Source organism: Haematobia irritans, chromosome 2 (assembly GCF_050003625.1).
Source record: "Haematobia irritans isolate KBUSLIRL chromosome 2, ASM5000362v1, whole genome shotgun sequence".
Taxonomy (NCBI): Eukaryota; Metazoa; Arthropoda; class Insecta; order Diptera; family Muscidae; genus Haematobia; species Haematobia irritans.
Window position 1 is genome coordinate 14,189,507 of NC_134398.1, and position 27,231 is coordinate 14,216,737.

The window sequence follows — 27,231 nt, forward strand, 5'->3', positions numbered from 1 at the left end:
TTTCTACAGAAAATTTTGTTAAAAATTTATATCTATAGAATATTTTGTCAAAATTTTATTTCTATATCTTATTTTTATTCTATATTTATTTCTATATCTTATTTTGTCAAAAATTATTTCTATAGAAAATTTTGTTAAAACTAAATTCTATGGAAAATTTTGTCAAAATTTTATTTCTATAGAAAATTTTGTCAAAATTTTATTTCTATAGAAAATTTTGTTAAAATTTTATTTCTATGGAAAATTTTGTCAAAATTTTATTTCCATAGAAAATTTTGTCAAAATTTTATTTCTATGGAAAATTTTCTCTAAATTTTATTTCTATAGGCAAATCTGTCACAATTTTATTTGAGTTATTTCCGAATTTATAATTTCAATTTAATTTTTTAACAACAACAATTTTGACTACAATAACAACAATAAGTTTTGACGTTTTAATGAGCCCATTAAAGTCACCTGATGAATTAAGGCTACCTTATAAATAATTATATCATGGCATTTACAATTCAAGGGATATTTAAACACTCAAATAAATTGTCGCTATTAGGAGTGATAAAAAAATAATAAAATAATAAGATACTTCCTTTGAAGAAACATTTTTTTTTTTTCATAATAACCACAAAAAATTGATCAAACACTGGAAAATATGATTTTTTATTTAGTACTTTTTTGGTAAAATTTTTCTTGAAATTTTGGTAGATTATTGTTAGCTCGAGTGACCACTATGCTCTCTCTCACCCTCCCTCTCTGTTTATATTTATGGAATTATTTGTTTTGTAATCCAACACACTATATCTTTGTACACGGCTTGAATCTGTACAATAGTGTAATTTCAACAAAATTTATTTTATTTTTAGATTTGGCAGCACACATAGATGATTTGAATTTTTTCCGATTGTAGATGTCCATCTCAATATGGGGTTTGTTTTATTTTCCCTATATCAATTCATCTAGCTAAGTTAAACGTATATTGTCTTTCCCTCTCTCAAAATCCGAAAGTATCTTTTTTTAAATCTTTTTTTAATTTATAATTTAAAAATCAAATATTATTTTTTTTTTTATTTTATATTTTTAACTTATTGGTAAATTATTTTATTTTACCATTATTTTTCTATCTTATCATTTAAAAACAAGAATATTTGTCTTTATTTAAGAGTTACAGATATTTAATTCATATTAATTCAAAGTTCAATAATTGTCTTTTGTTCGTTGCATTTTTCTTGTGTGATTTTATATTTCAACCTTTCTTTGTTATTAAGATTATTTTTGTTTTTCGATTAAATCTCATTTTCCACTTCACAATAAGGGATTTTTTTACTCGGTCAATGGCTTTGTAGTTATTGTTATACATATATGAGCGCAGGTTTTTTTTTTTCAACACTGTGTTCTATTCCTGGAGCTATTTGTTTCGCAATTACTTTTGTTGTAAATGTCAATGTCATCTTAATACATAAATAAATGATGATGATGATTATGATGATGATTTTTGTCATTGAATGCATATTTTACTACTAGAAAGTTATTGACACTTAACAGTCTTGGCAAAACAATAAACAGTACATGCAACAAACTAAACTTTAATAGAAAGTTCGCAGACACAAAGGCAATGTGAGAGAAATTTAGAAATTCCAAAGGATCAAAATCCTTTTTTAAGGCAGTGACATGAGAGATGGGAGGAGAAGAAATAATATTTTTCGAAGATATTACAAAGATTTTCTTTTGCTTGGCAGCAAGTGGTAAAATTAATTACACAAATACACAGGAAAAAATATCACCAAAATATTTCCAATTAAAAAGTTAATTGAGGTTAAATATAATACCTTTTACGGCCATTTTCATGTAGCTCCGTTAGGCTTTAACTGCCAGTTAACAGAAAGTAAATTCCAAATATCGTCTCTCCGGTTAACTTTAACTGAAAATATTTCGGCAGTTAAGTTCCTAACTGGCATATGGAATATATACGCAAGATGGTAGCTATGCCCATAATACGGTTTAAAAGTTCGTTAGTTAACGCAGCACTAACGGAGCTTCATGAAAATGGGCGTTAATCAAGATAGAAACATTAAGTTAATTAAGTTAATGATTGAAAATTTTAAAATTTTTAATTAAAGAATTAATTGATACATTTAATTTTTAAATCAAATTCGGAAGACTAAGTCAGTTAAAAAACTTGATGAATATTTTTTAAATTTTTAATTAAAAATCTATTTAAAAAATCAATTGTTAATCCAAATAAAAACTCTAAGCGAATTCAGAAAGTAATTAAAAATATTTACCCTTTTTACTAAAAAAAAAATTAATTGAGTTTCGCAATCAACATCAATTAAATTTTTAATTGAATCAATTAAAAAATTAAAATTAAATTAAAACTGTGATTGATACTATCATTTTCATGATTGAAGACCTTTTTATTAAAAAATTAATTGGATCAATTAATTTCGTGATTGAATCAGAAAAAAATTGTGCATTTACATGAATACACAGAAAAAAATATCACCAATATTTTTTCAATTAATATTTTCATTGAATTTTTAATTAAAATAAAATAATTAAAAAATATATATTTTTTGTCGTCTTCTGCGATTGAAGACATTTCAATTAAAAATTATTTGGGTCAATTAATTTCGTGACTGAAGACAAAAAATATTTGTTTACTGTGTCAGATTTACATTTCAAAACATGGCGGTTTGATGGTGAAAAATTTACTTAGAAAATACAGGAAATTTTTTATACAATTTTAGTTTTACCATTGGTATAATTATTTTAAATTTTATATCTTAGATAAAACAAAAATGTAAATTAATTGAAACAATTTTTTAGATAAGGTTTCTTTAAAAAAAAAATAATTATATATAGGTGTAGTAAAAAATTAATTTGTTTAGCTCATAAAGAAAAAAAAAAATATGAGAGAAAAAACTCTAACTCCCACCCAGAGAATGAAGCCGACCCATTTTTGTCGGCGGCGGCTGATACTAAATTTTTCTCTCCGGCGGCGGCGGCTTGACGGCTAAGCCGATAAAAAATTGTCTATTCGGCGGCGCAAAATTATCTATTATAAAATCAATTTGAAGTTTTCCGAATTGTAATGAGATTAGTTGTACAACCAATCGTACAATCAAATTTACATTTCATTAAAATTTTTTGAGCTAAATTTTTGTAAAACTATTATAGCAACTTGATACGAATTGATTGAAGGTGGAAAGTTCAAAATTTTGGCAAAAACTATAACAAATATTATTAATTTTTTTGATATAAATCAATGTTTTAGATTAATTGGCGGCTAAATTTGAGTCGAGATGAGTCGACGTATTCGGCGGCGGCGTCGACAGCTAAAAACTGGTCGGCGACGGCTAAAATCGGCGGCGCGACTCGGCGGCTTCATTCTCTGCTCCCACCTCTATTTCTAGATCACGGCAAGCACTCAGCTCTACTATGATCCCACCTTAATTTTATTGTGATCTATGTACTAACCTGTCATAATTCGAATGTTATATTTTTTTAAAGTATTTGATCTTTAACACCCTCAAAGTTTGAACTAACATAATACCAAACGGCTTTTGGCCAAATGACAACAGTTGTGTATTTACAAGAGGCGTTTTTCCAAACAATCACTACAAGAATGGCTAGAGAAAAAAGTAATTTAAACAAATGACAAATGTTGTCTTGACAATGCATTCGTGATTGGACTTTTAAATAATTCCGCTGCAAGCAAAAGAACTAAAAAAAAAACTCGAAAAAATTTTATTGTGTCAATATGCAAATTCTAAAAGGCTATGGTTTTGCAAAATCAAATGAGAACTGCAACAGGAAATGTGTGTTGGATACTTAAGATATATACACTTCAAAAATAAATAAATAGATAAATAAATAAATCAAATATAAATAATAAAATTTTACAGTAAAAAAAATCACGTAAATTTATATGCGAGTTATTTTAATTTAATTATAGTAACAAAAATAATTAAATTAAATTAAGCTTCAATGTATTTCCAGATGTTACCATTACACCTCATTTTTTTATACCCTGCTCCCCACTTAAGTTAATCATAAAAGTAAACCAATAAGACGTCTGGTCAGTTGTTTTGGCCTGGCCCAGCATTTATGCCATAATTATCTAATCAATTTCATGGTAGACAGAGGGATATGGAAAATCAGCGAGGGACAAAATAATAATTACCCAAGACCCACCAGAACCACCATGTATGCATTGTGAGGTTGGTATTCGTAATTGTAGTGAAGTCAAGTGAAGTTTGAAGTGAGTTTAGAACAAGAATTTTTGCATTTATTCCAAATGCAGCCGCACAAGTCATGAGACACACCTTGAAGTGTCAGCACCAGCTTTAATACCGGCAGCAAGACCACATTACAATCGATAAACCAGTCACCTATGGCAAACTAAGAATTTATATTGTTTGAAGGGTTCTATTTTTTTCTTATAGCTAAGCAATTGTGCAAGAACTTGGCAAGGCAAGATAGGAATGTTGGTCATGGATATGTGATTGGTAAAATTTTTCTATTACTGAAATATCTCTGGTGTTATCGGATTTTATAGGAGACAGGAAATGAATGGAAATTCTATTGGACAAATTTTATTATAGTTTGATCTATGCTTTTGGTGATTTTATTTACGTGAATATGGTGAAGTAATGCATACTGCGAATTTTTAATATTTTTCCGAAATCCGAAGGGCTTACATTTGTGGCATTACAATGGCCTGAATGTATAAGTCATCCTGAAGTAAGGTCAAGCATTATAACCACTGGTGCTACTCAAGCCAAAAATAATTTACCAAAATTTTGAGAAAATTGTACCATAATTTTAATTCTATAGAAAATTTTTTCAAAATTTTATTTCTTTAGGAAATTTTGTCAAAATTTTATGTATATAGAAATTTTTGTTAAAATTTTATTTCTATAGAAAATTTTGTCAAAATCTTATGTCCATAGAAAATTTTGTCAACATTTTTATGGCTATAGAAAATTTTGTCAAAATTTTATTTCTACAGAAAACTTTGTTAAAATTTTATTTCTATAGAAAATTTTGTCAAAATTTCATGTCTATAGAAAATTTTGTCAAAATTGTATGTCTAAAGAAAATTTTGTTAAAATTTTATATCTAAAAAAAATTTGTGAAAAATTTATTTCTTAAGAAAAATTTGTCAAAATTTTATTTCTATAGAAAATTTTGTCAAAATTTTATGTCCCAAGACAATTTTGTCAAAATTTTATTTCTACAGAATATTTTGTTAAAATTTTATTTCTGTCGAAATTTTTTTTTTAAATTTTATTTCTGTAGAAAATTTTGTCAAAATTTTATTTGTATAGAAAATTTCGTCAAAATTTTATTTGTATAGAAAATTTCGTCAAAATTTTATTTCTTTAGGAAATTTTGTCAAAATTTTATGTATATAGAAATTTTTGTTAAAATTTTATTTCTATAGAAAATTTTGTCAAAATCTTATGTCCATAGAAAAATTTGTCAAAATTTTATGTCTTTAGACGATTTTGTCAAAATTTTAATTATATAGAAAAAATTGTCAATTTTTTTTTCTATAGAAAAATTTTTGAGAAAAATTTATTTCTAAAAAAAAATTCATCAACATTTTATTTCTATAGAAAATTATGTCAAAATTTTATGTATAAAGAAAAATTTGTGAAAAATTTATTTCTAAAGAAAAATTTGTCAAAATTTTATGTCCATAGACAATTTTGTCAAAATTTTATGTCCATAGACAATTTTGTCAAAATTTTATTTCTACAGAATATTTTGTTAAAATTTTATTTCTGTCGAAATTTTTTTTTTAAATTTTATTTCTGTAGAAAATTTTGTCAAAATTTTATTTGTATAGAAAATTTCGTCAAAATTTTATTTCTATAGAAAATTTTGTCAAAATTTCATGTCTAAGAAAATTTTGTTAAACTTTTATTTCTATAGAAAATTATGTCAAAATTTTATATCTAAAGAAAAATTTGCGAAAATTTTATTTCTATAGAAATTTTGTCAAAATTTTATCTCTATAGAAATTTTTGTCAAGATGTCATGTCTATAGAAAATTATGTAAAAATTTTATATCTAAAGAAAAATTTGTGAAAAATTTTTTTCTAAAGAAAAATTCATCAACATTTTATTTCTATAGAAAATTATGTCAAAATTTTATATCTAAAGAAAAATTTGTGAAAAATTTATTTCTAAAGAAATGTCAAAATTTTATGTCTTTATATAATTTTGTCAAAATTTTATTTCTATAGAAAATTTTGTTAAAATTTCATTTCTAAAGAAAATTTTCTTAAAATTTAATTTCCATAGAAAAATTTTCAAATTTTTATTTCTATAAAAATTTTGTCAAAATTTTATTTCTACAGAAAATTTTGTTAAAATTTTATTTCTTTCGAATTTTTTTTTTAAATTTTATTTCTATAGAAAATTTTGTTAAAATTTTATTTCTATAGAAGGTTTTGACAAAATTTTATTTCTATAGAAAATTTCGTCAAAATTTTATTTCTATAGAAATTTTGTCAAGATTTCATGTCTATAGAAAATTATGTAAAAATTTTATATCTAAAGAAAAATTTGTGAAAAATTTATTTCTAAAGAAAACTTCATCAAAATTTTATTTCTGTAGAAATTTTGTCAACATTTTATTTCTATAGAAAATTTTTACAAAATTTTATTTCTATAGAAAATTTTGTCAAAATTTTATGTCTAGAAAATTTTGTTAAAATTTTATTTCTATAGAAAATTTTGTTAAAATTTCATTTCTATAGAAAATTTTGTTAAACTTTCATTTCTATAGAAAATTTTTAAAATATTATTTCCATAGAAAAAATTTTCAAATTTTAATTTCTATAAAAAAATTTTTTAAAATTTTATTTCTATAGAAAATTTTGTTAAAATTTCATTTCTATAGAAAATTTTGTTAAACTTTCATTTCTATAGAAAATTTTTAAAATATTATTTCCATAGAAAAAATTTTCAAATTTTAATTTCTATAAAAAAATTTTTTAAAATTTTATTTCTATAGAAAATTTTGTTAACATTTTATTTCTATAGAAAGTTTTGTCAAAATTTTATTTCTATAGAAAATTTCGTCAAAATTTTATTTCTATAGAAATTTTGTCAAGATTTCATGTCTATAGAAAATTATGTAAAAATTTTATATCTAAAGAAAAATTTGTGAAAAATTTATTTCTACAGAAAACTTCATCAAAATTTTATTTCTATAGAAATTTTGTCAACATTTTAGGAAATTTTTACAAAATTTTATTTCTATAGAGAAATTTGTCAAAATTTTATGTCTAGAAAATTTTGTCAAAATTTTATGTCTAGAAAATTTTGTTAAAATTTTATGTCTAGAAAATTTTGTTAAAATTTTATGTCTAGAAAATTTTGTTAAAATTTCATGTCTATAGAAAATTATGTCAAAATTTCATGTCTAAAGAAAAATTTGGGAAAAATTTATTTCTAAAGAAAAATTTGTGAAAACTTTATTTCTAAAGAAAAATTTGTCAAAATTTTATATCTATAGAAAATGTTCTCAAAATTTTATTTCTATAGAAAATGTTGTCTATATTTTTTATCCATAGAAAATTATGTCAAAATTTTATGTCTATAGAAAATTTGGTCAATATTGTATGTCCATAGAAAAAGTTTTCTACATTTTTTATCCATAGAAAATTATGTCAAAATTGTATGTCTATAGCAAATTTTGTGAAAATTTATTTAAAAAAAAAAAATTTACAAAATTTTATTTCTATAGAAAATTTTCTCAAAATTTTATTTCTATAGAAAATATTGTCAAATTTTATTTCCATAGAAAATATTGTCAAATTTTATTCCCATAGAAAATTTTGTGAACATTTTAATTCTAAAAAAAATTTGTGAAAAGTTTATTTCTATAGAAATTTTTGTCAATCTTTTATTTCTAGAAAATTTTACCAAAATATTATTTGTATAGAAAATTTCTATTCTATTTCTATAAAAATATTCGGTAAAATTTCATGTCTATAGAAAAATTTGTCAAAATTTTATTTCTATAGAAAATTTTGTCAAAATTTTATTTCTATAGAAAATTTTGTCAAAATTTTATTTCTATAGAAAATTTTGTCAAAATTTTATTTCTATAGAAAATTTTGTCAAAATTTTATTTCTATAGAAAATTTTGTCAAAATTTTATTTCTATAGAAAAATTGGCTCAACTGCAGTTTATGGGCCCCTCACCGAATTGCGTAAATTTCATATATGTTGTGTCATTCGGTGAGCTGATTCCAGCAAAGTGACTCATAGCCGGGGGGAAGTACCCGGGTCTTGAGATATAGCTCTCGAAAAGGTCAAGAAACTTGATATCTCTCCTTTGGTTTTTGGCCTATATGGACAAAATTGGTATCCTATGAAAGCTTATTTAATGCACTTTTATACGCAAAACATATTTCATAAACTTATTTTTGGAGGTATGGATAAAAAAAGAAAATTTTTACCCTCATTTTTTTAATATTTTCGTTGTATCTAAAAAAGTCTTCGATTATACCCTAAGATTTTTTACACAGTTAGAAAGCCTACATTCTGGCCTTTCAATTGATGCACAACATAGTCTACTTTTAGCAAAGTTATTGAGCTTTGATTCTGAGTAGGAAAAAAATTTATTATTACTGAAATAATTGTTTTATGTTGTAAGTATTAACGCAAGGGGGGAAAGTGGTCGTAAGACTTCTTCAGTCGGGGTTTAAAACTTTCTCCTATGAACAGAGTCCAACGTGGGCTTACGCAGGCCGGAAAAAAAAACAATGGAGATACATATATCAAGTTTTTTTACCCTTTCGAGGGCTATATCTTAAGACCCGGGTACTTCCCCCGGCCATGGGTCACTTCGTTGGAATCAGCTCACCGAATGACACAACATATATGAAATTTACGCAATTCGGTGAGGGGCCCATAAACTGCAGTTGCTCCGAAAAATTTGTCAACATTTTATTTCTATAGAAAATTTTGTCAAAATTTGATTTCTATAGAAAATTTTGTCAAAATTTTATTTGTATAGAAAGTTTTGCAAAAACTACCAAAACATCGTATATTCTACCAATATACCAAACAGTAAAAAATCTACCATTTTTTGTAGAATTCTACCATTGCAAGTGTTCGCTGGCGGGTCTTTAGACAAAACGGAGAAATGTCTACCATTGGGATAATGGTATAACCTCGCCTTCGAGTTGATTATGCAAAATCTGTTCAAAAGTTCCTTTATGCCTTGTGGGAAGGAATAATTAGATTTTTTACAATTAGGTCTTATTAAACATCTCTATAAATGGTGTCTCACATTGTGTGACCCATTGTTCGACCACTGGATAAGAAGATAACTTATCATTGAGATCAAAACGGAATCGAGTAAAGTTTCACTTTTCTGCGGCGATATTCACCGGATATATGAAAACATATTTATTGGGGACGGCGTATATCCCTCTAACCCTTTATGTTTATATTCCAATTGTCCTTTTTCATAACATGGAAATATTCTCTTTCAAATTATTTGCCTTATGTTATCTCCTTGTATTTTCTATTTACCTTTGTCTCTGTTTCTATCACCTTTAAAATAGCGTCATAATTGCTGGCTATCCCGTTGGGGGAATTCTATCTGATTAATACAGTGTATGCTCAAATTTTACCTGCTTACCTCTATGTGAACCCTTTGTCTTTCCCCTCCCCCGCTATTAGTTTATTATCACCTTTGCCAATCAATAAACAGCAAACACCAGCGAAAAGGAATCAAAGAATAAGCAAAAAGAAAGATATTCTTAAACTAGTTTCACCACTTGGTTTTTTTGCCATATTCTTATGTTTTCTTCCTTCGTTGTCTACTACAATGGAAGTAAGAGAAGAAAAAGGGAAACATGATTTACTACTACCACTATCTTTTACTATTAACTTTGCTACTAGGAATAATTTCTTTTTTGTACTTTCGGATACATTTGCGCGTTATTCGCAGTACATTTCTTTTAACTTTGGTTTTTGTTATGTTTTTTTTTTTTACATTTCATGGAGTTATTATTGGCTGGATGATAATATGCTGGCAAAACCAGAAGAAAATACCCCAACATGACACATACAGAGACTAAAGAGATTTGTTCAATGACAGAGTATGAGAGGCAGAGAAATGAGAAAATTAGATACTTTTTCTCATAGCAAGACTCTTAAAGTGTTTTTGCTTTAAGAGAGTATTATAGGAACATTACAAACAAGTGTTGCCAATATATTCTAATGCTTCAGCTATTGCTAAAAAGACGCTATAATGGAAGAAATGCTTAAAAGGCTAGCGGCCGTATAAATAATTTTATTATAATTTGTAATTATAAGAAATATAATAAATTAAGTAACAAATAATAAATTTACTCAACATGTTTGGCCGTAATTTTGATGACCATATTTTTATTAGCACTATGTTCACTGGTCGAGATTGTTTATGATGGAAATGTTACGTTGCTACAATCAATTCCTATTATATTATATTCTTTGAATATAATTGTGACAAATGTGCTTCTTCTCTGCGTGTAAAAACAGCCAAAATAGAGTAAAGGCTTTATTACACTAAAAAAAAATACTAAGGAGAAAATATTGGGAAATTTTAGAAGATTTATTAATAAAGCTTTATTTATTAATAAAGCTTTTCACCTACAAACAAATGCCAATCTAAAAATCCAAATTAGGTTTTCTTAATTCCAAAAAAAAAAAAACTTTAATCCAAAGATGCTAAATTATCAAAATAAGACCTAGTCTATATTTGAATCGTTTTTATCTTAAATCTAAAGATTCAATACTTCACTTAACCCATGGCTGAACAAGAAGGTTAAATAATGGGCCCATATGATTATAATTTTTTTATTTCGACAAAATTTTAAGATGTCAAAATCATATGTTTATGGTGATTGCAGCTCTCCAAATGACACTGCATAGTAAATGCATCTCAAACAAACTCGCGCATTCATAGCTGGAGAATTGTTCAAAGATGACTTGAGTATCTTGATAACATATTCCAGACCCAAAATACCACGCACATCAGTTTTTAAACTGCATCATAAACTGTTTTTGTTAATAGATGGCGAAGATCCATTTGACTGACTTCCATTCTTAACTTTGGTGGGTATTATAGTCTTATTTGTCTCATATCGGCGTTCCTCGGATGAATTATCCACTTCACAATCACTCATAGGTGACACAATTAAATTTGAACCTTTATTTTTCTCTGGATTTTAATTATTTTTTCAGGACAATTGAAAGAATAAATAATTGCCACTTTTACCAATACCATACGATTCTTTTATCAGCTGATTGTGACTTCTTAAAATTGTAAACAACATATTGAAATTTGTTGTTTTTGTTATCGTGATTCAACCTCCTTATTCAGCCATGACTTAACCCTTTCACTACCGAAATAAACCTAACGTTAAAAACTTTAATTTTTCTTCTGTTTTTACTTGTACTAACAGCATGTTGAACAAAAATTGCCATTTTGAAACCCTACCTTAATTACTTCAAGAGCTATATGACCTTGTTCTGAAAACTTGATTCTTGAATTGTGACCAAATGGCCTTACGAAAATAAGCCCTATTTGGCCTATAATATCCCTCAAAGTGTGAGAAAAAAATACAAAAAAGAATCCGAAAAAGTATCAGCTATAGTTTTAGTATTTACTAGAAACATACAGTAGAAAAATTTTCTCAAATTTTCGTATATTTCGTTTATTGCCAAAGATGTTTATAAAAATGTATTTTAGACCTCATCAATGCGGAAAATATTTATAGATTATTTAGATTAAAGCCTCTACTTTAAAATAACATCGAGAAATAAATCGAAACTAAGTGGGAAAATAGAATTTGGTGTATTTTTCGAATGTCCTTCTAAGTGGACATAGGTAGTGAAAGGGTTAATTTAAGGACGATTTCTTTAAAACAAAAACGTGTTTCTTTACTTTAAAGAAAAATTGGCTTAATAAACAAAATTTTTAAGCAAACATTATAAACTTTTTTTAATTAGAATCTCATTATTTTAAAAAAATTGCGCGTCCTAAAATTTTGGTTGTCTAATCTTTAATATCACGTAAATATTTTGTTCAGTGTGTCTTTAGTGTCATGCGAAGTTCAAGAAGAGCGAATTATTGGTAAACTTTAATAATTTTAAGAAATTCTGCAGTATTTTGAGAAACACATGAATGTTGTAGATCTTTGTGCTTCTAAAGAAAATTTTTTCAACATTAAATTTCTATAGAAAAAAATTCTCAAAATTTTATTTCTATAGAAAATTTTGTCAAAATTTATTTCTATAGAAAATTTTGTCAAAATTTTATTGCTATAGAAAATTTTCTCAAAAATTTTATTTCTATAAAAATTTGTATTTCTATAGAAAAGTTTGTCCAAATTTTATTTCTATAGAAAATTTTATTTCTACACTGAAAAAAAAGCAAGTCAAATTGACCTTAAATTTTCTATAGAAAAAAAATTTTCAAAATTTTATTTCTATAGAAAATTTTGTCATAATTTATTTCTATAGAAAATTTTGTCAAAATTTATTTCTATAGAAAATTTTGTCAAAATTTTATTGCTATAGAAAATTTTCTCAAAAATTTTATTTCTATAAAAATTTGTATTTCTATAGAAAAGTTTGTCCAAATTTTATTTCTATAGAAAATTTTGTCATAATTTATTTCTATAGAAAATTTTGACAAAATTTATTTCTATAGAAAATTTTTTCAAAAATTTTTTGATTTTTTGTCCAAATTTTATTCCTATAGAAAATTTTATTTCTACATAGAAAAAATCAAGTCAAGTTGACCTTAGCCCAAACATTTTTTCTTTCATGTTATGATACCCATTTTTAAGTGAAATTACTTAATTATAATGACAATACGACTTCATTGAAAAGTTTATCGACTTTTGGACAAGGAAAAAAACTTTATATTAGAGAAATGCGTCTTCTATGCAAGCAAAATTTGCATGCGTATTTTAAAGACATGAAATCTTTGACATCACGACAATATTTTTTTTTGTCAATCTTTTATTTCTATAGAAAATTTTGTCAATCTTTTGTTTCTAGAAAATTTTACCAAAATATTATTTGTATAGCAAATTTTGTAAAAATTTTGTTGCTATAGAAAATTTTGTCAAAATTTTATTTCTATAGCAAATTTTGTAAAAATTTTATTGTTATAGAAAAATTTGTCAAAATTTTATATCTATAGAAAATTTTATCAAAATTTTATTTCTTTATAAAATTTTATCAACATTTTATTTCTTTAGAAAATTTTGTCAAAATTTTATTTGTATAGGAGGTGCCTGATTTGTGTATATTTCTTTTTCCTATTTTTTAGTTAATTTAAATAACGTACGCAATAAATTATTAAATACATGGAGACTTTCTTTAAACATAATAATTGCGTAAAACAAAATTAAATTGGCTTTAGTGCCATATGGGGTTCACTTTTCTTTGAGTGTTAAGGAATAACCCCACACTAATATAATACACACCAAAAAATGTTTACTTGGATCCAAAGAGTTTTTTTGTTATTTCAAAAATTCGTGCCCAAAATTTAATTTAAAACAGTTATGGAATTTTTTCTATTTAACATTTCTTAATTTTAAAGAATTTTGTCCTTAATATTGTGTAATTTGCGTGTCCTAAAAATTAGCATCTTTGTTGCTCGTGAAAAAATAACATTACGCTTTTGAAACATGGCTGAGATGATTATATTCCTTCTCTGCAAATAATCATTTAAAACATATGTTTTTATTTTTAGTTTTTAGCATTATTCTTAGATATTTTTGTGTTTTTTCAATGAACGGTCCTTAAAGGGTTACATTATCCACCAAAATCTATCTTTATTTTCTCTTAATTATTTCTGGGAAACAATTCTCTTTTTGGACAAACAAAATTCATTCCCTAACATGTCTACATTGAGAGAGATTCTTATAGCTAAGGTCTTCCTTTTAGAGGTTTTGTATTTTTTCTTTTCTCTTCTTCGCTTTCATTTCCAATAATATCCATACAAAAGCCATAATAATGAGAATTTGTAAAAAAAAAACTATGATGTTGTTGTATTCCAATAGCGTTTCATTATTTCGGAATTTCATATATTCGGGATTGAATGCATGTGTGTGTATGTTTATCATAATTGCGAGAACTCAATTGACGTCTTCGTTTGCCGTAAATGCTACTATTGTATTCCCGAACTCAAGAGTTTATATTTTGATTGTTTTGGGGAGCAGACTGGATGGGTGTGAGTGTATGAATGCGCATGTAGAGTCGTTGTACTCTTCGTTCATAAACGCTGTATGTTTTTTTATTATTGTTGTTGTTTTTATTTCCTTAGCAAGGTCGTTTGCGTACACAAATGCAACAACATTACTTGAAGGTCGTCCTTTTTTGTGTCTTCGCTGTGTATTCGCTGACTTTTGTTTATCGCTACAGCGACTTGGCCTGGTGGTGCTGAGCCTGTACTCTCTGCTTTAAATGAATGATAATGATGTGTTCTGTTGATGGTGGGGGATGATAAAAAAGACGACGACGACGGCTATGACGATGACGACCAATTGGTGTTGTTTTTGTTTTTACTATTGCTTTGATAGAAATGACGATGATGATGACGATGTCGCTATGTCATCGTTGGGTGGCACACACACATACATACATCCATGTACCCATTAAATTGATGACGGTTTCATGGTGACGTGAGGCAAGAGTGTTGGTGGTATTGTTCAATATCAATGGTCGGTTTGTAGAGGGTTGTTATTGTTGCTTTTGGTGTTAATTCTTTTCTTTGTGCGTTGTTTTGTCAAGCAACGCTCCCCTCTTCGCCATATAATAATACTTGAAATTTTTCTGTCATCTGGTTTTTGTTTTTCGTCATTTGCTTCTTTTTTGTGTTATTTGTTTATAATCCCTTCAATTGGGAGCCCTTTGTTTGATATTTTTTTTTCTTTTTCATGTTCATTCTACTACGTCGTTCTCTGTGTCGTTTCGTTTTTCGCCTTTGTTTGTGTTTTTTGCTTTTTACTTTAGTTGGCTTTGTTGTGCACGTGAAATTTGCTTTTGTTTAAGGTCGTCGTCATTTTTTTATAATATTTTTTTATTTCTGTTATCACATTTTTTTGCATTTTCATTATAACCTTTTTTAATACATCCCCAATTTTGGCTACCTCTCTCTCTATCTCTCTCATGGTTAGTGAATTGTTTTTTTCCTCTCTTTTTTGTCACCTACTAACTAATTAAAAGAACAGTGATATCAATTGTAGCGTTTTTTCTTCTAGGACAAATATACTTGAATTTCGAAAATTTCGATTTTGGATCTAAATTTTGGATAAACACCTGTGGTTTTAGAAAAACGACAACGGGAATTTAGTATTCAAGAGAAAGCTGGCTGAAAAGTGAAAAAATCACCGATATACAAAAAAAGCTTAAGGTTTGCATGAAAATGGACTGTTGCCGAATTTGATTTTTTTCCAATGAGAAGCCATTCTAAATTGAACAGTTTGTAAACTAACGTGATTACAGGCCAATGAGGTTAACTGCAAATTAGCTTTCCTTCGCTTGGCCACTAGAACACGAACGCCTCTACCGTAATAGTATGGGCCGCATCAACCATGGGGTCAAAATAAATGCCGAATATTATCGGGAAAATGTCCTAAAGACAGAATTGAAGACCTGGGCAAACAAACATTTCGCCCACAAGCCATGGATATTCCCACAGTAAAAATAAAATTTTGACCAAATTTTGTATAGAAATAAAATTTTGGCAAAATTTTCTATAGCAAAAAAAAAAAAAATTGAAAACATTTTCTATTGAAATAAAATTTTGGGAAAATTTTCTATAGAAATAAAATTTGGAGAACATTTTCTATAGAAATAAAATTTAGGCAAAATTTTCTATAGAAATAAAATTTTAGCAAAATTTTCCATAGAAATAAAATTTTGACAACACTTTTTATAGAAATAAAATTTAGACAACATTTTCTATAGAAATAAAATTTTGACAAAATTTTCTATAGAAAAAAAAATTTGAAAACATTTCTATAGAAATAAAATTTTGACAAAATTTTCTATAGAAATAAAATTTTGACAAAATTTTCTTTAGAAATAAAATTTTGATAAAATGTTCTATAGAAATAAAATTTTGACAAAATTTTCTATAGAAAAAAAAATTTGAAAACATTAACTATAGAAATAAAATTTTTAGAAAAATTTTTATAGAATAAAATTTTGAAAAAATTTTTTATAAAATAAAATTTTGAGAAATTTTCTATAGAATAAAATTTTGAGAAAATCTTCTATAGAAAAACATTTTGAAAACATTTTCTAGAGAAATAAAATTTTGAGAAAATTTTCTATAGAATAAAATTTTGAGAAAATTTTCTATAGAATAAAATTTTGAGAAAATTTTCTATAGAACAAAATTATGAGAAAATTTTCTATATAACAAAATAATGACAAAATTTTCTTTAGAAATAAAATTTTGACAAAATTTTCTATAGAAATAAAATTTTGAGAAAATTTTCTATAGTAATAAAATTTTGATAAAATTTTCTATAGAAAAAAAATTTGAAAACATTTTCTATAGAAATAAAATTGTTAGAAAAATTTCTGTAGAATAAAATTTTGAGAAAATTTTCTTTAGAATAAAATTTTGAGAAATTTTCTATAGAATAAAATTTTGAGAAAATTTTCTATAGAAATAAAATTTTGGCAAAATTTTCTATAAAAATTTTTTTGAAAACATTTTCTATAGAAATAAAATTTTGAGAAAAATTTCTATAGAAATAAAATTTTGACAAAATTTTCTATAGAAAAAAAAAATTGAAAACATTTCTATAGAAATAAAATTTTGACAAAATTTTCTATAGAAATAAAATTTTGACAAAATTTTCTATAGAAATAAAATTTTGACAAAATTTTCTTTAGAAATAAAATTTTGACAAAATATTCTATAGAAATAAAATTTTGACAAAATTTTCTATAGAAAAAAATTTTGAAAACATTAACTATAGAAATAAAATTTTTAGAAAAATTTTTATAGAATAAAATTTTGAAAAAATTTTTTATAAAATAAAATTTTGAGAAATTTTCTATAGAATAAAATTTTGAGAAAATCTTCTATAGAAAAACATTTTGAAAACATTTTCCATAGAATAAAATTTTGAGAAAATTTTCTATAGAATAACATTTTGAGAAAAATTTCTATAGAAATAAAATTTTGGCACAATTTCTACATAATAAGATTTTGAAAAAATTTGTATAGAAAAAAAAAATTTAAAAAAAATTTCTATAGAAAAAAAATTTTGGCAAAATTTTTTTATAGAAATAAAATTTTGGCAAAATTTTCCATAGAAATAAAATTTTGATAAAATTTTCTATAGAACAAAAATTTTGAAAACATTTTCTATAGAATAAAATTTTGAGAACATTTTCTATAGAATAAAATTTTGAGAAAATTTTCTATAGTAATAAAATTTTGACAAAATTTTCTATAGAAATAAAATTTTGAAAACATTTTCTATAGAAATAAAATTTTGAGACAAATTTCTATAGAATAAATTTTGCGAAAATTTTCTATAGAAATAAAATTTTGAGAAAAAATTTCTATAGAAATAAATTTTTGGCAAAATTTTCTATAGAATAAAATTTTGAGAAAATTTTCTATAGAATAAAATTTTGAGAAAATTTTCTATAGAATAAAATTTTGAGAAAATTTTCTATAGAAAAAAAATTTGAAAACATTTTCTAGAGAAATAAAATTTTGAGAAAATTTTCTATAGAATAAAATTTTGAGAAAATTTTCTATAGAATAAAATTTTGAAAAAATTTTCTATAGAACAAAATTATGAGAAAATTTTCTATATAACAAAATATTGACAAAATTTTCTTTAGAAATAAAATTTTGACAAAATTTTCTATAGAAATAAAATTTTGACAAAATTTTGTATAGAAATAAAATTTTGACAAAATTTTCTATAGAAAAAAAATTTGAAAGCATTTTCTATAGAAATAAAATTGTTAGAAAAATTTCTGTAGAATAAAATTTTGAGAAAATTTTCTTTAGAATAAAATTTTGAGAAATTTTCTATAGAATAAAATTTTGAGAAAATGTTCTATAGAAAAAAATTTTGAAAACATTTTCTATAGAAATAAATTTTTGAGAAAATTTTCTATAGAATAAAATTTTGAGAAAATTTTCTATAGATTAAAATTTTTAGAAAATTTTCTATAGAAAAAAATTTTGAAAACATTTTCTATAGAAATAAAGTTTTGAGAAAATTTTCTATAGAATAAAATTTTGAGAAAAATTTCTATAGAAATAAAATTTTGGCAAAATTTCTACATAATAAGATATTGAAAAAATTTCTGTAGAAATAAAATTTTGACACAATTTTTTTATTGTATTTCTATAGAAATACAATTTTGAGAAAATTTTTTGTGGAAGTTAAATTTTGAATTCTTGAGTCTGTCTGCTTTTTCTCTTTCACCTGAAACTTTAAGCTCTTTTTGGCTATCGGATTTTTGTTTGACTCATCTACCGCTCCCTAATAAAATCTATGGTTAAATGATAAACGAAAAAATTCGGTTAAGGTTAATGTACCCATTGTTGTAGTCTGGTTCCATCTGTATTTGGGTCTGTCCGCAGTTGTTAATTTTTAGTTTTGTTGCTATCCGCGCTTCTTTACTACTACTGCCTTATTGTCATTCATTATTCGTCTATTTTCTCCTTTTACGCTATTGGCGAACATTGTTCTTTTCTTTGTTGTGATGATGACTACAGTGTTGTTTCTTTATAGAAGGAGGGGGATAGTTTCCATGTGTTAATGTATATGTCCCAGGTTCATTGACACCTACATTTAATTTAATTTCTTTGTATTGCCTACCAAGACTGAATGCCTTTGCCGTCATGTAAAAATTGTAACACCACAATGCATATATGTGGGGTGAGTTGAAGCGACCTTGATTTTATACTTTCCTTACGTGGAAATGAGCTTTGGAAATTTTGAATACAAAGAAAGAATAAAGTAGAAGGTCATTCGACTAGACCAATTTATATGATCTAGAAAACAAAGAACAGTGGGACATAGAAATTGAAATGTCTGTCAATATATCTTCAGAGATACAACCATTCGTTTCTGATATAAAAAATGTCTACAGCCAAGTTAAAATTACTTATAGAAGTCATCAGTGTTATCTACGGGATCGGGTGCCACTTTGGTCAAAGATCATTTCATGTTCCTCCAAATTTGTTGGAGCCACTGTGGTGCATTGGTTAGCATGTCCGCCTTGTATACAGAGGGTTTTGAGGGTTATGCTCTACGTATGCAGTTTTTTACCTTAAAATTCCCTCTGAAATGTCATCAGCTTTATCTTAGTGATCGGGCGCCACTTTGCTTCTCCTTAATTTTTTTTTTTTGGGTAGGCGTTATAATTTACTAAGAAATGCCATCAGAGCCATGTAAGGGATCGGGCGCCGAAGGAAGCCATTGTAGCGCATTGGTTAACATATCCGTCGTGCATACGAAGGGTCTTGGGGGTAATGCTCTAGGTAAGCATTCGTTAGCCTCAACTAATACAGCTTTTTCTGGGTATGCGTTATAATTTACTCAGAATTGTCATCAGAGTCATGTAAGGAATCAAGTGCCGAAGGAAGCCATTGTGGTGAAATGCTCTAGGTAAGCAGTTGTTCACCTCAACTACTTATACTGGTTTTTTTTTGGATAGGCGTTCTACCATCAGAGTCATGTAAGGGATCAAGTGCCGAAGGAGGGCATTGTGGTGCAATGGTTACAGTGCCCGCCTTGTGCAAGAAGGGTCTTATGGGTTATGATTATGAGCCCACAAAAATCGCGCTGATTCTCCCTTAAAATCCTGCTGAAATAGTGCTCCATTTTTTGCTGGGGAATGTTTGCCAAAATTCAATTTCTATAAGAAATTTACGCAAAATTTCATTTCTATAGATAATTGAGTCAAAATTTTATTTCTGTACAAAATTTTGTCAAAATTTCATTTTTATAGGAAATTATATTAAAATGATTGTACACGGACAAAAAGACTGTTTTTCATATGTTTGGGTGTAAAAATTATATGTTTAGAACTCAAATTTTTTAACACAATATTTTTAAGTGCAAGCATATAATGTTCATAAACTAGCATAACATGTTTGGGACATATATGTTAACATGTTAGAACATATTATGTTTGGGACATAAAATATTTGTAAATATAATATGCTTAGATCCAAATATATATAAATTAGGAAATAGCCGATAAACATATATGTGTTTAGAAAGAGAGACCTAGAGAGTATGCTGCAAGTAAAATAATGGAAGTAACCAATTGGCGTCTTAAAAATATATCCACACAAAAAAAATGTTATTACATTTTTTTACTACCGGTGTATGCCCTAAGGTGAAACATAATAGGTTTGAACAATACAAACAATATTTTGTTTGGACCAATCCTGAAAATATGTATGCTTGAAGCAAAATGTGTTTGGGGTATATGTTACAGAAGCGATTTTTTTTAGGTAACCAGTTTTTCACACCAACTACTTCCACATTTTTCCTGGGAATTCGTTAAAAATTTCCCAAAAATGCCAGAATCATGCAAGGGATCGGGCGCCAAAAGGAGCCATCGTGGTGCCTTGCATACTAAAGGCCTTGAGGGTTATGCTCTAGGTAAGCAGTTGTTCACCTCAACACTACTGCCATCAGAGTTTTGTCAGGGATCGGGCGCCGAAAGAATCCATTATGGTCCATTGTATAAGAAGGGTCATGGTGGTTGTGATCTATGTAAGCAGTTGTTCACTTAAACTACTTTCTCAGTTTTGTTTGGGTAGGCGTTATAATTTACTAAGAAATGCCATCAGAGTCTTGTCAGGGAACGGGTGCCGAAGGAAACCATTGTGGTACATTGGTTATCATGCCCGCCTTCAATAAGAAGGGTCATGCTCTAGGGAAATATTTGTTCACCTCAACTACTTACACAGTTTGTTTTTTGGGTACACGCTATAATTTACTTAGAAATGTCATCAGAGTCATGAAAGGGATCCGGCGCCAGTGTGGTCCATTGGTTAGCATTCTCGTCTTGTATGAAAAGAATCTTGGAGGTTATGATCTAGGTAAGCAGTTGAGGTGAACACCTCAACTACCCAAACAGTTTTTTCTGGGTAGACGTTGTAACTTACTAAGAAACACCATCAGAGTCATGTAAGGGATCGGGCGCCGATGCAAGCCTTTGTGGTGCATTGGCTAGCATGGCAGCCTGGCATACTAAAGTTCTTGGGGTTTATGCTCTAGGTAAGCAGTTTTTTTCTGGATATTCGTTAAAAATTCCCTCCCAGATATCCCATCAGATTTAGCTAAGGGATCGGGCGCCACTTGTAACCTTCATTCATTAGAGTGACCAGCTTCGATAAGAGAAATTTTATTTCCGTATTTAATCCTCTTTTCTTTTATTTCTCTTTCTTTCAGATACTAGAACAACATGTTACTACACGATCAACGACATCTTTCCAATTTTTATAAAAAACTCTTGCACAATACAATCAAATCTTAAGAAGACAAGACTTACAGCTCTACACACACGTAAAGCAGTCCAATTAATTAGAATAACAAAAGAGGGCGTGGAACGCCCTCATGAATCCAAGAGACTAAAAGACAAAAGAAAATAACGAATTAAGCGATTAAAGACTTAATCATTGCACACATTCACACACGCTTAGATATAACTCGTACTATGTCTAGCATAAAAACGGAAAATATTGCAGGACCATCTGTGGTTACGACAACCACAACAGGGGCGGGGACAAATGCAATACTGGGAGGTAGTAGTAATGGTTCCACTACTACTTTTCAATTACCCATCAATATGAGTACAACGACGACATCAATGACAGGAGGAGGAGTAGGAGTAGGAGGGGGAAATATTACCACAACTGGAGGAGTAGGAGGAGTTATAACAACAACAACAACCACCACCACCCGCAATAACATCTCTGTGACAAATATCAAATGTGAAGTTGATGATGGAGCATCACAAGCCGCCTCATCATCAACCACAACTAATGGCAATATAGTTTCCGTAGGATTTTATAATGGCTCGAGAACAGGTGCAATTGTAGCCGGTACAACAGGTGGCACAGGTGGTATGGTAACAACAGGAGTTATTACCTCGGGCCATGGTATACGTATACCGGTTACTAAAGCTGAGGATTCAGATTCTGAGACGGAATTAACGAATATAGAAAATTTGAAAGTTACTCGAAGAGTGGCTTCATCCAGTACTTCCACCAGCAATCATCACAATGGACCCAGACCTATGTCCTGGGAGGGTGAGTTATCCGATAATGAGGATACCAGAGAAGCCGAACTAATGGATACTGATACCACTATGAGTAATGGTGGCGGCGGAATACAAGAGCCAACAAATGCTGTGGCCGTTATAAAAAGTGAAGCGACCACAACCACACCTTCTGTCTCTGTGGTTCAGGGTTTTAGTACTCCCATTAAACCTGAAATGGATCAGGTTTTGGGAGAATTACATCATCCCGGTACCATATATCATCCCAAACTGAAATTGGCTCCAACGCAAAGTGATCCCATCAACTTGAAATATGAACCTCCCGATCACACCGCTCCCACGCCATTGGTCAATTCGCCTCTGTTGGCCCGCCAAAAATCCACTACTGCTTTGCCTCATTTACCTGCCAATCCCAGTCCCGACTCTGCCATACATTCCGTGTACACACACAGTTCCCCCTCCCAATCCCCCTTGACGTCGCGACACGCTCCATATACACCATCATTGTCACGGAATAACAGTGATGCCTCACACAGTTCATGCTATTCATATTCCTCGGAATTCAGTCCAACACATTCGCCCATACAGGGACGTCATCAAGCTCCCCATGTGGTCTATGGCAGTTTTAATGGTTCTTCCGGTAATAGTTTACATCATTCCGCCCTACTCTATAGGCCCTTGACAGGCAGCTCTCAAACATCCAGCAGCGCTGGGGGTAAAATGGAGAATGTTTCCAATGAGGTACAAAATCTGTCCATGGATGCTTCCTCAACATCATCCACAACGTCTGCCTTCGGCATGACCTCAGATCCCTCGGGCCTATCTGCCTCGCCAGCCGCAGCGGGTATATCACGGCAACAGCTTATCAATTCACCTTGTCCCATCTGTGGTGATAAAATCTCGGGCTTCCATTATGGCATCTTCTCTTGCGAATCGTGCAAGGGTTTCTTCAAACGTACCGTCCAGAATCGTAAGAATTATGTATGTGTCAGGGGTGGTCCCTGTGCCGTTAGCATTACGACACGCAAGAAATGTCCAGCGTGTCGTTTTGACAAATGCCTGCAGAAGGGTATGAAACTGGAGGCCATACGGGAGGATCGTACACGAGGCGGCAGATCAACTTACCAATGTTCATACACATTGCCCAATTCCATTATGAGTCCATTATTAAGTCCAGAACAACAATCGTCTTCGCAGAACCTTCTGACGCAACAACAGTCACAGCTTCAACATCAACTGCAGCAAAGGCTAAATCCTCCCTTGCATTCACCGCATCATCATCCCCATCATCAGAGCAATGGTTTTGGTGGTTTGCCATCTAACCATAACTCATCGAATAATGGCGGCGGTGGCTTAGGCAGTGCCACCATTAAGACAGAGATCATAGATCCTTACAACAAGAATCCCGAGTCTTCTGCTTCCCATTCACCATCGTTGAATGGATTGCATGTCTCTACTACTTCACCCCGTAATCACTCTGGACCTTCATCATCTTCGAACGTCAATAATTCCAACAACAGTAGCACAGCGCAGCAATCATCTAATTCCCATAATAGCAGTATTCCCCAACTTCTTCAAGAGATTATGGATGTTGAACATCTTTGGCAATATACAGATGCTGAATTGGCACGACTCAATCAGCCATTGACTTCGTCATCATCTTCCGCATCGTTAAATTCATCATCGACAGATTCTTCGACAGCAGCTGCAAGTCATATGACCAATCCACTGCTGGCCAGTGCTGGTCTCTCATCGAGCACCAATCCGGATTTGATAGCGCATTTGTGTAAAGTAGCCGATCATCGTCTGTACAAGATAGTAAAGTGGTGTAAAAGTTTGCCACTATTCAAGAATATATCGGTGAGTGTAAATTGCTTATAACAGGTTATAATCAATGTGGTAATCGGCCTCTTATTATGTCATATCTTCCAAATTATAACGACATATAACAAATTTAATAAACATAACCCTTGAAAGCAAAATGTATTACTGATATCGGATATACGATTAGTTTTCCATAACCGGATATAAGATTAGTTTTCGATGACCGGATATCCGCTATCAATAATCTACAAAAGATTTTGTAATTTTTGTAACTTTCTATTGTGGATAGCTTAAAGTAGAAGTTATAGAAATAAGTTATCGATATATTTATATTTAGTTTGTGTTTAATCGGTAATCGATAGAAATTGACGCATATATCGGATATATGATGAGTTTTCGATAAGCGAATATTAGGTATCGATTTGTATTTTTGTAACTTTAACTTATGGAACTCTTAAAGTTGGAGTCATAGAAATAATTTATCGATATCTTCAATTTTAGTTTTTTTAATCGGTAATCGATAAAAATCGATATATTTCATAAAAATAACGCAGAGATTTTATTTAATTTTCTTCTGACCTTTCTCGCTCTCTTCCAGATTGACGATCAAATTTGCCTTCTCATCAATTCATGGTGTGAACTTTTACTCTTCTCTTGCTGTTATCGTTCCATTGATACACCGGGAGAAATTAAAATGTCATTGGGTAAAACAATAACACTGCCGCAGGCTAAATTAACTGGTTTTCAGGTTAGTGGTATTTACATATTTCGCCCAGAATTAAACATTATCTAAATCTACTTGTTTTATTGTACCCCACCCTTCAATAGCCCTGCATTGAACGAATGCTGAATCTGACAGACCATTTAAGACGTTTGCGTGTGGATCGTTACGAATATGTGGCAATGAAAGTTATCGTTCTTCTGCAATCGGGTAAGTAATTAGAGGGGCCAATAGACCTCTGAACATTGTTAATGTCCTAGTTCTCTAAGATATTTTTTGTATTATAAAGAGAAAAAATTTTGTAGGAAAAACTAATTCCCGAGCCAACGCGAAACTCAATCGCAATGTGTGGCGGACCTTCGGCCGAGGTTTGAGATTTCCTCCTATGAGAGCGCGTAGCCGACATCAGCCGGAGATGTAGACTTTCCCCTATGGACAGGGTCCCAAGTGGGCTAACACGATCCCAAAGTTAGGCGCGTTACAGGCGTTTGACCGAATATTGAGGCTAACCGAATAGTGGGCTAACGCGAATCCAAAGCTATGCGCGGTGTCGGGCTTCGGTCAGATTTTGAGATTTTTTCTTATGGCAAGAATTTTGCGTAGATTTTTTATGAAAAATTCCGCGATTTTTTGGGTTTTACCCAAGTATCTTTAGTTTTTATCGAATTGCTTGGGGTCAAAATTTGGATGTCCCAGGACCACGGTTGTTACTCGTGCCAAGAATAATCTACCACAAGTTTAAGGAGAAAATTTTGTCAACATTTTATTTCTATAGAAAATTTTTATTAACATTTTGTTGCTATAGAAAATTTTGTCAAAATTTTATTGCCATAGAAATTTTTTGTCAAAATTTTATTGCTATAGAAAATTTTTTAAAAATTTTATTGCTATAGAAAATTTTGTCAAAATTTTATTGCTATAGACAATTTTTTCAAAATTTTATTTCTATAGAAAATTTTTTCAAAACATTTTGAATGTCCCAGGACCACGGCTGCCACACATGCCAAAAATAATCTACCTCCAGTTTAGAAAATTTTATCAAAATCGATGAAATTTAAAACAGACCAAGTTTTTGATCAAAATTTTGTCAAATTTTTCATTCTATAGTTTTTGCCAAAATTTTATTTCTATAAAGAATTTTATTTTTTCAATTTTTTTTTTCCATAGAAAATTTTTTCAAACCTTTCTTTCTATAGAAAATATTGTCAAAAATTTTATTGCTGTAGAAACTTTTGTCAAAGTTTTATTGCTATAGAAACTTTTGTCAAAATTTTATTGCTATAGATAATTTTGTCCAAATTTTATTGCTATAGAATTTTTTTTTCAAAATTTTATTGCTATAGAAAATTTTTTTCAAAATTTTATTTCTATAGAATATTTTGTCAAAATTTTATTTCTATAGAAAATTTTGTCAAAATTTTATTTCTATAGAAAATTTTGTCAAAATTTTATTGCTATAGAGAATTTTTTCAAAATTGTATTTCTATAGACAATTTTATAAAAATTTTATTTCTATAGAAAATTTTGTCAAAATTGTATTTCTATAGAAAATTTTGTCAACATTTTATTTCTATAGAAAATTTTGTCAAAATTTTATTTCTATAGAAAATTTCGTGAAAATTTTATTGCTACTCATGCCAAAAATAATCTACGTTAAGTTTAAGAAAATTTTATCAAAATCTATGAAATTTAAAAAAAAACAAGTTTTTGATCAAATTTTTGTCAAATTTTTCATTCTATAGTTTTTGCCAAAATTTTATTTCTATAAAGAATTTTATTTTTTCAAAATTTTATTTCCATACGCAATTTTTCAAACCTTTCTTTCTATAGAAAATGTTGTCAAAAATATTATTGCTATAGAAACTTTTGTCAAAATTTTATTGCTATAGGAACTTTTGTCAAAATTTTATTGCTATAGAAAATTTTTCAAAATTTTATTTCTATAGAAAATTGTATAAAAATTTTATTTCTATAGAAAATTTTGTCAAAATTTTATTTCTATCGAAAATGTTGTCAAAATTTTATTTCTATCGCAAATTTTGTCAAAATTTTATTTCTATAGAAAATTTTGTAAAAATTTTATTGCTATAGAAAATTTTGTCAAAATTTTATTTCTATAGAAAATTTTGTCAAAATTTTATTGCTATAGAAAATTTTGTCCAAATTTTATTTCTATAGAAATTTTTTTCAAAATCTTATTTCTATAGAAAATTTTGTCAAAATTGTATGTCTATAGAAAATTTTTCCAAAATTTTATTTCTGTAGAAAATTTTGTCAAAATTTTATTTCTATAGAAAATTTTGTCAAAATTTTATTTCTATAGAAAATTTTGTCTAAATTTTATTTCTATAGTAAATTTTATCAAATTGTTA

General features: G+C 28.3%; 1 protein-coding gene across 3 annotated transcripts in view; it reads left to right on the forward strand.

Moving 5' to 3' along the window:
• Hr39 (Nuclear hormone receptor FTZ-F1 beta) overlaps positions 1-27,231 on the forward strand; it is a 105,186-nt gene that overhangs the window by 75,800 nt on the left and 2,155 nt on the right. For all 3 annotated transcript variants that reach the window (XM_075293428.1, XM_075293429.1, XM_075293430.1), the window contains 3 exons: positions 21,486-24,174; positions 24,737-24,886; positions 24,967-25,069. In XM_075293428.1, coding sequence (XP_075149543.1) covers positions 21,751-24,174; positions 24,737-24,886; positions 24,967-25,069 — 2,677 coding nt within the window. In that variant the 5' untranslated portion in view covers positions 21,486-21,750. The remainder of the gene's footprint in view (positions 1-21,485; positions 24,175-24,736; positions 24,887-24,966; positions 25,070-27,231) is intronic.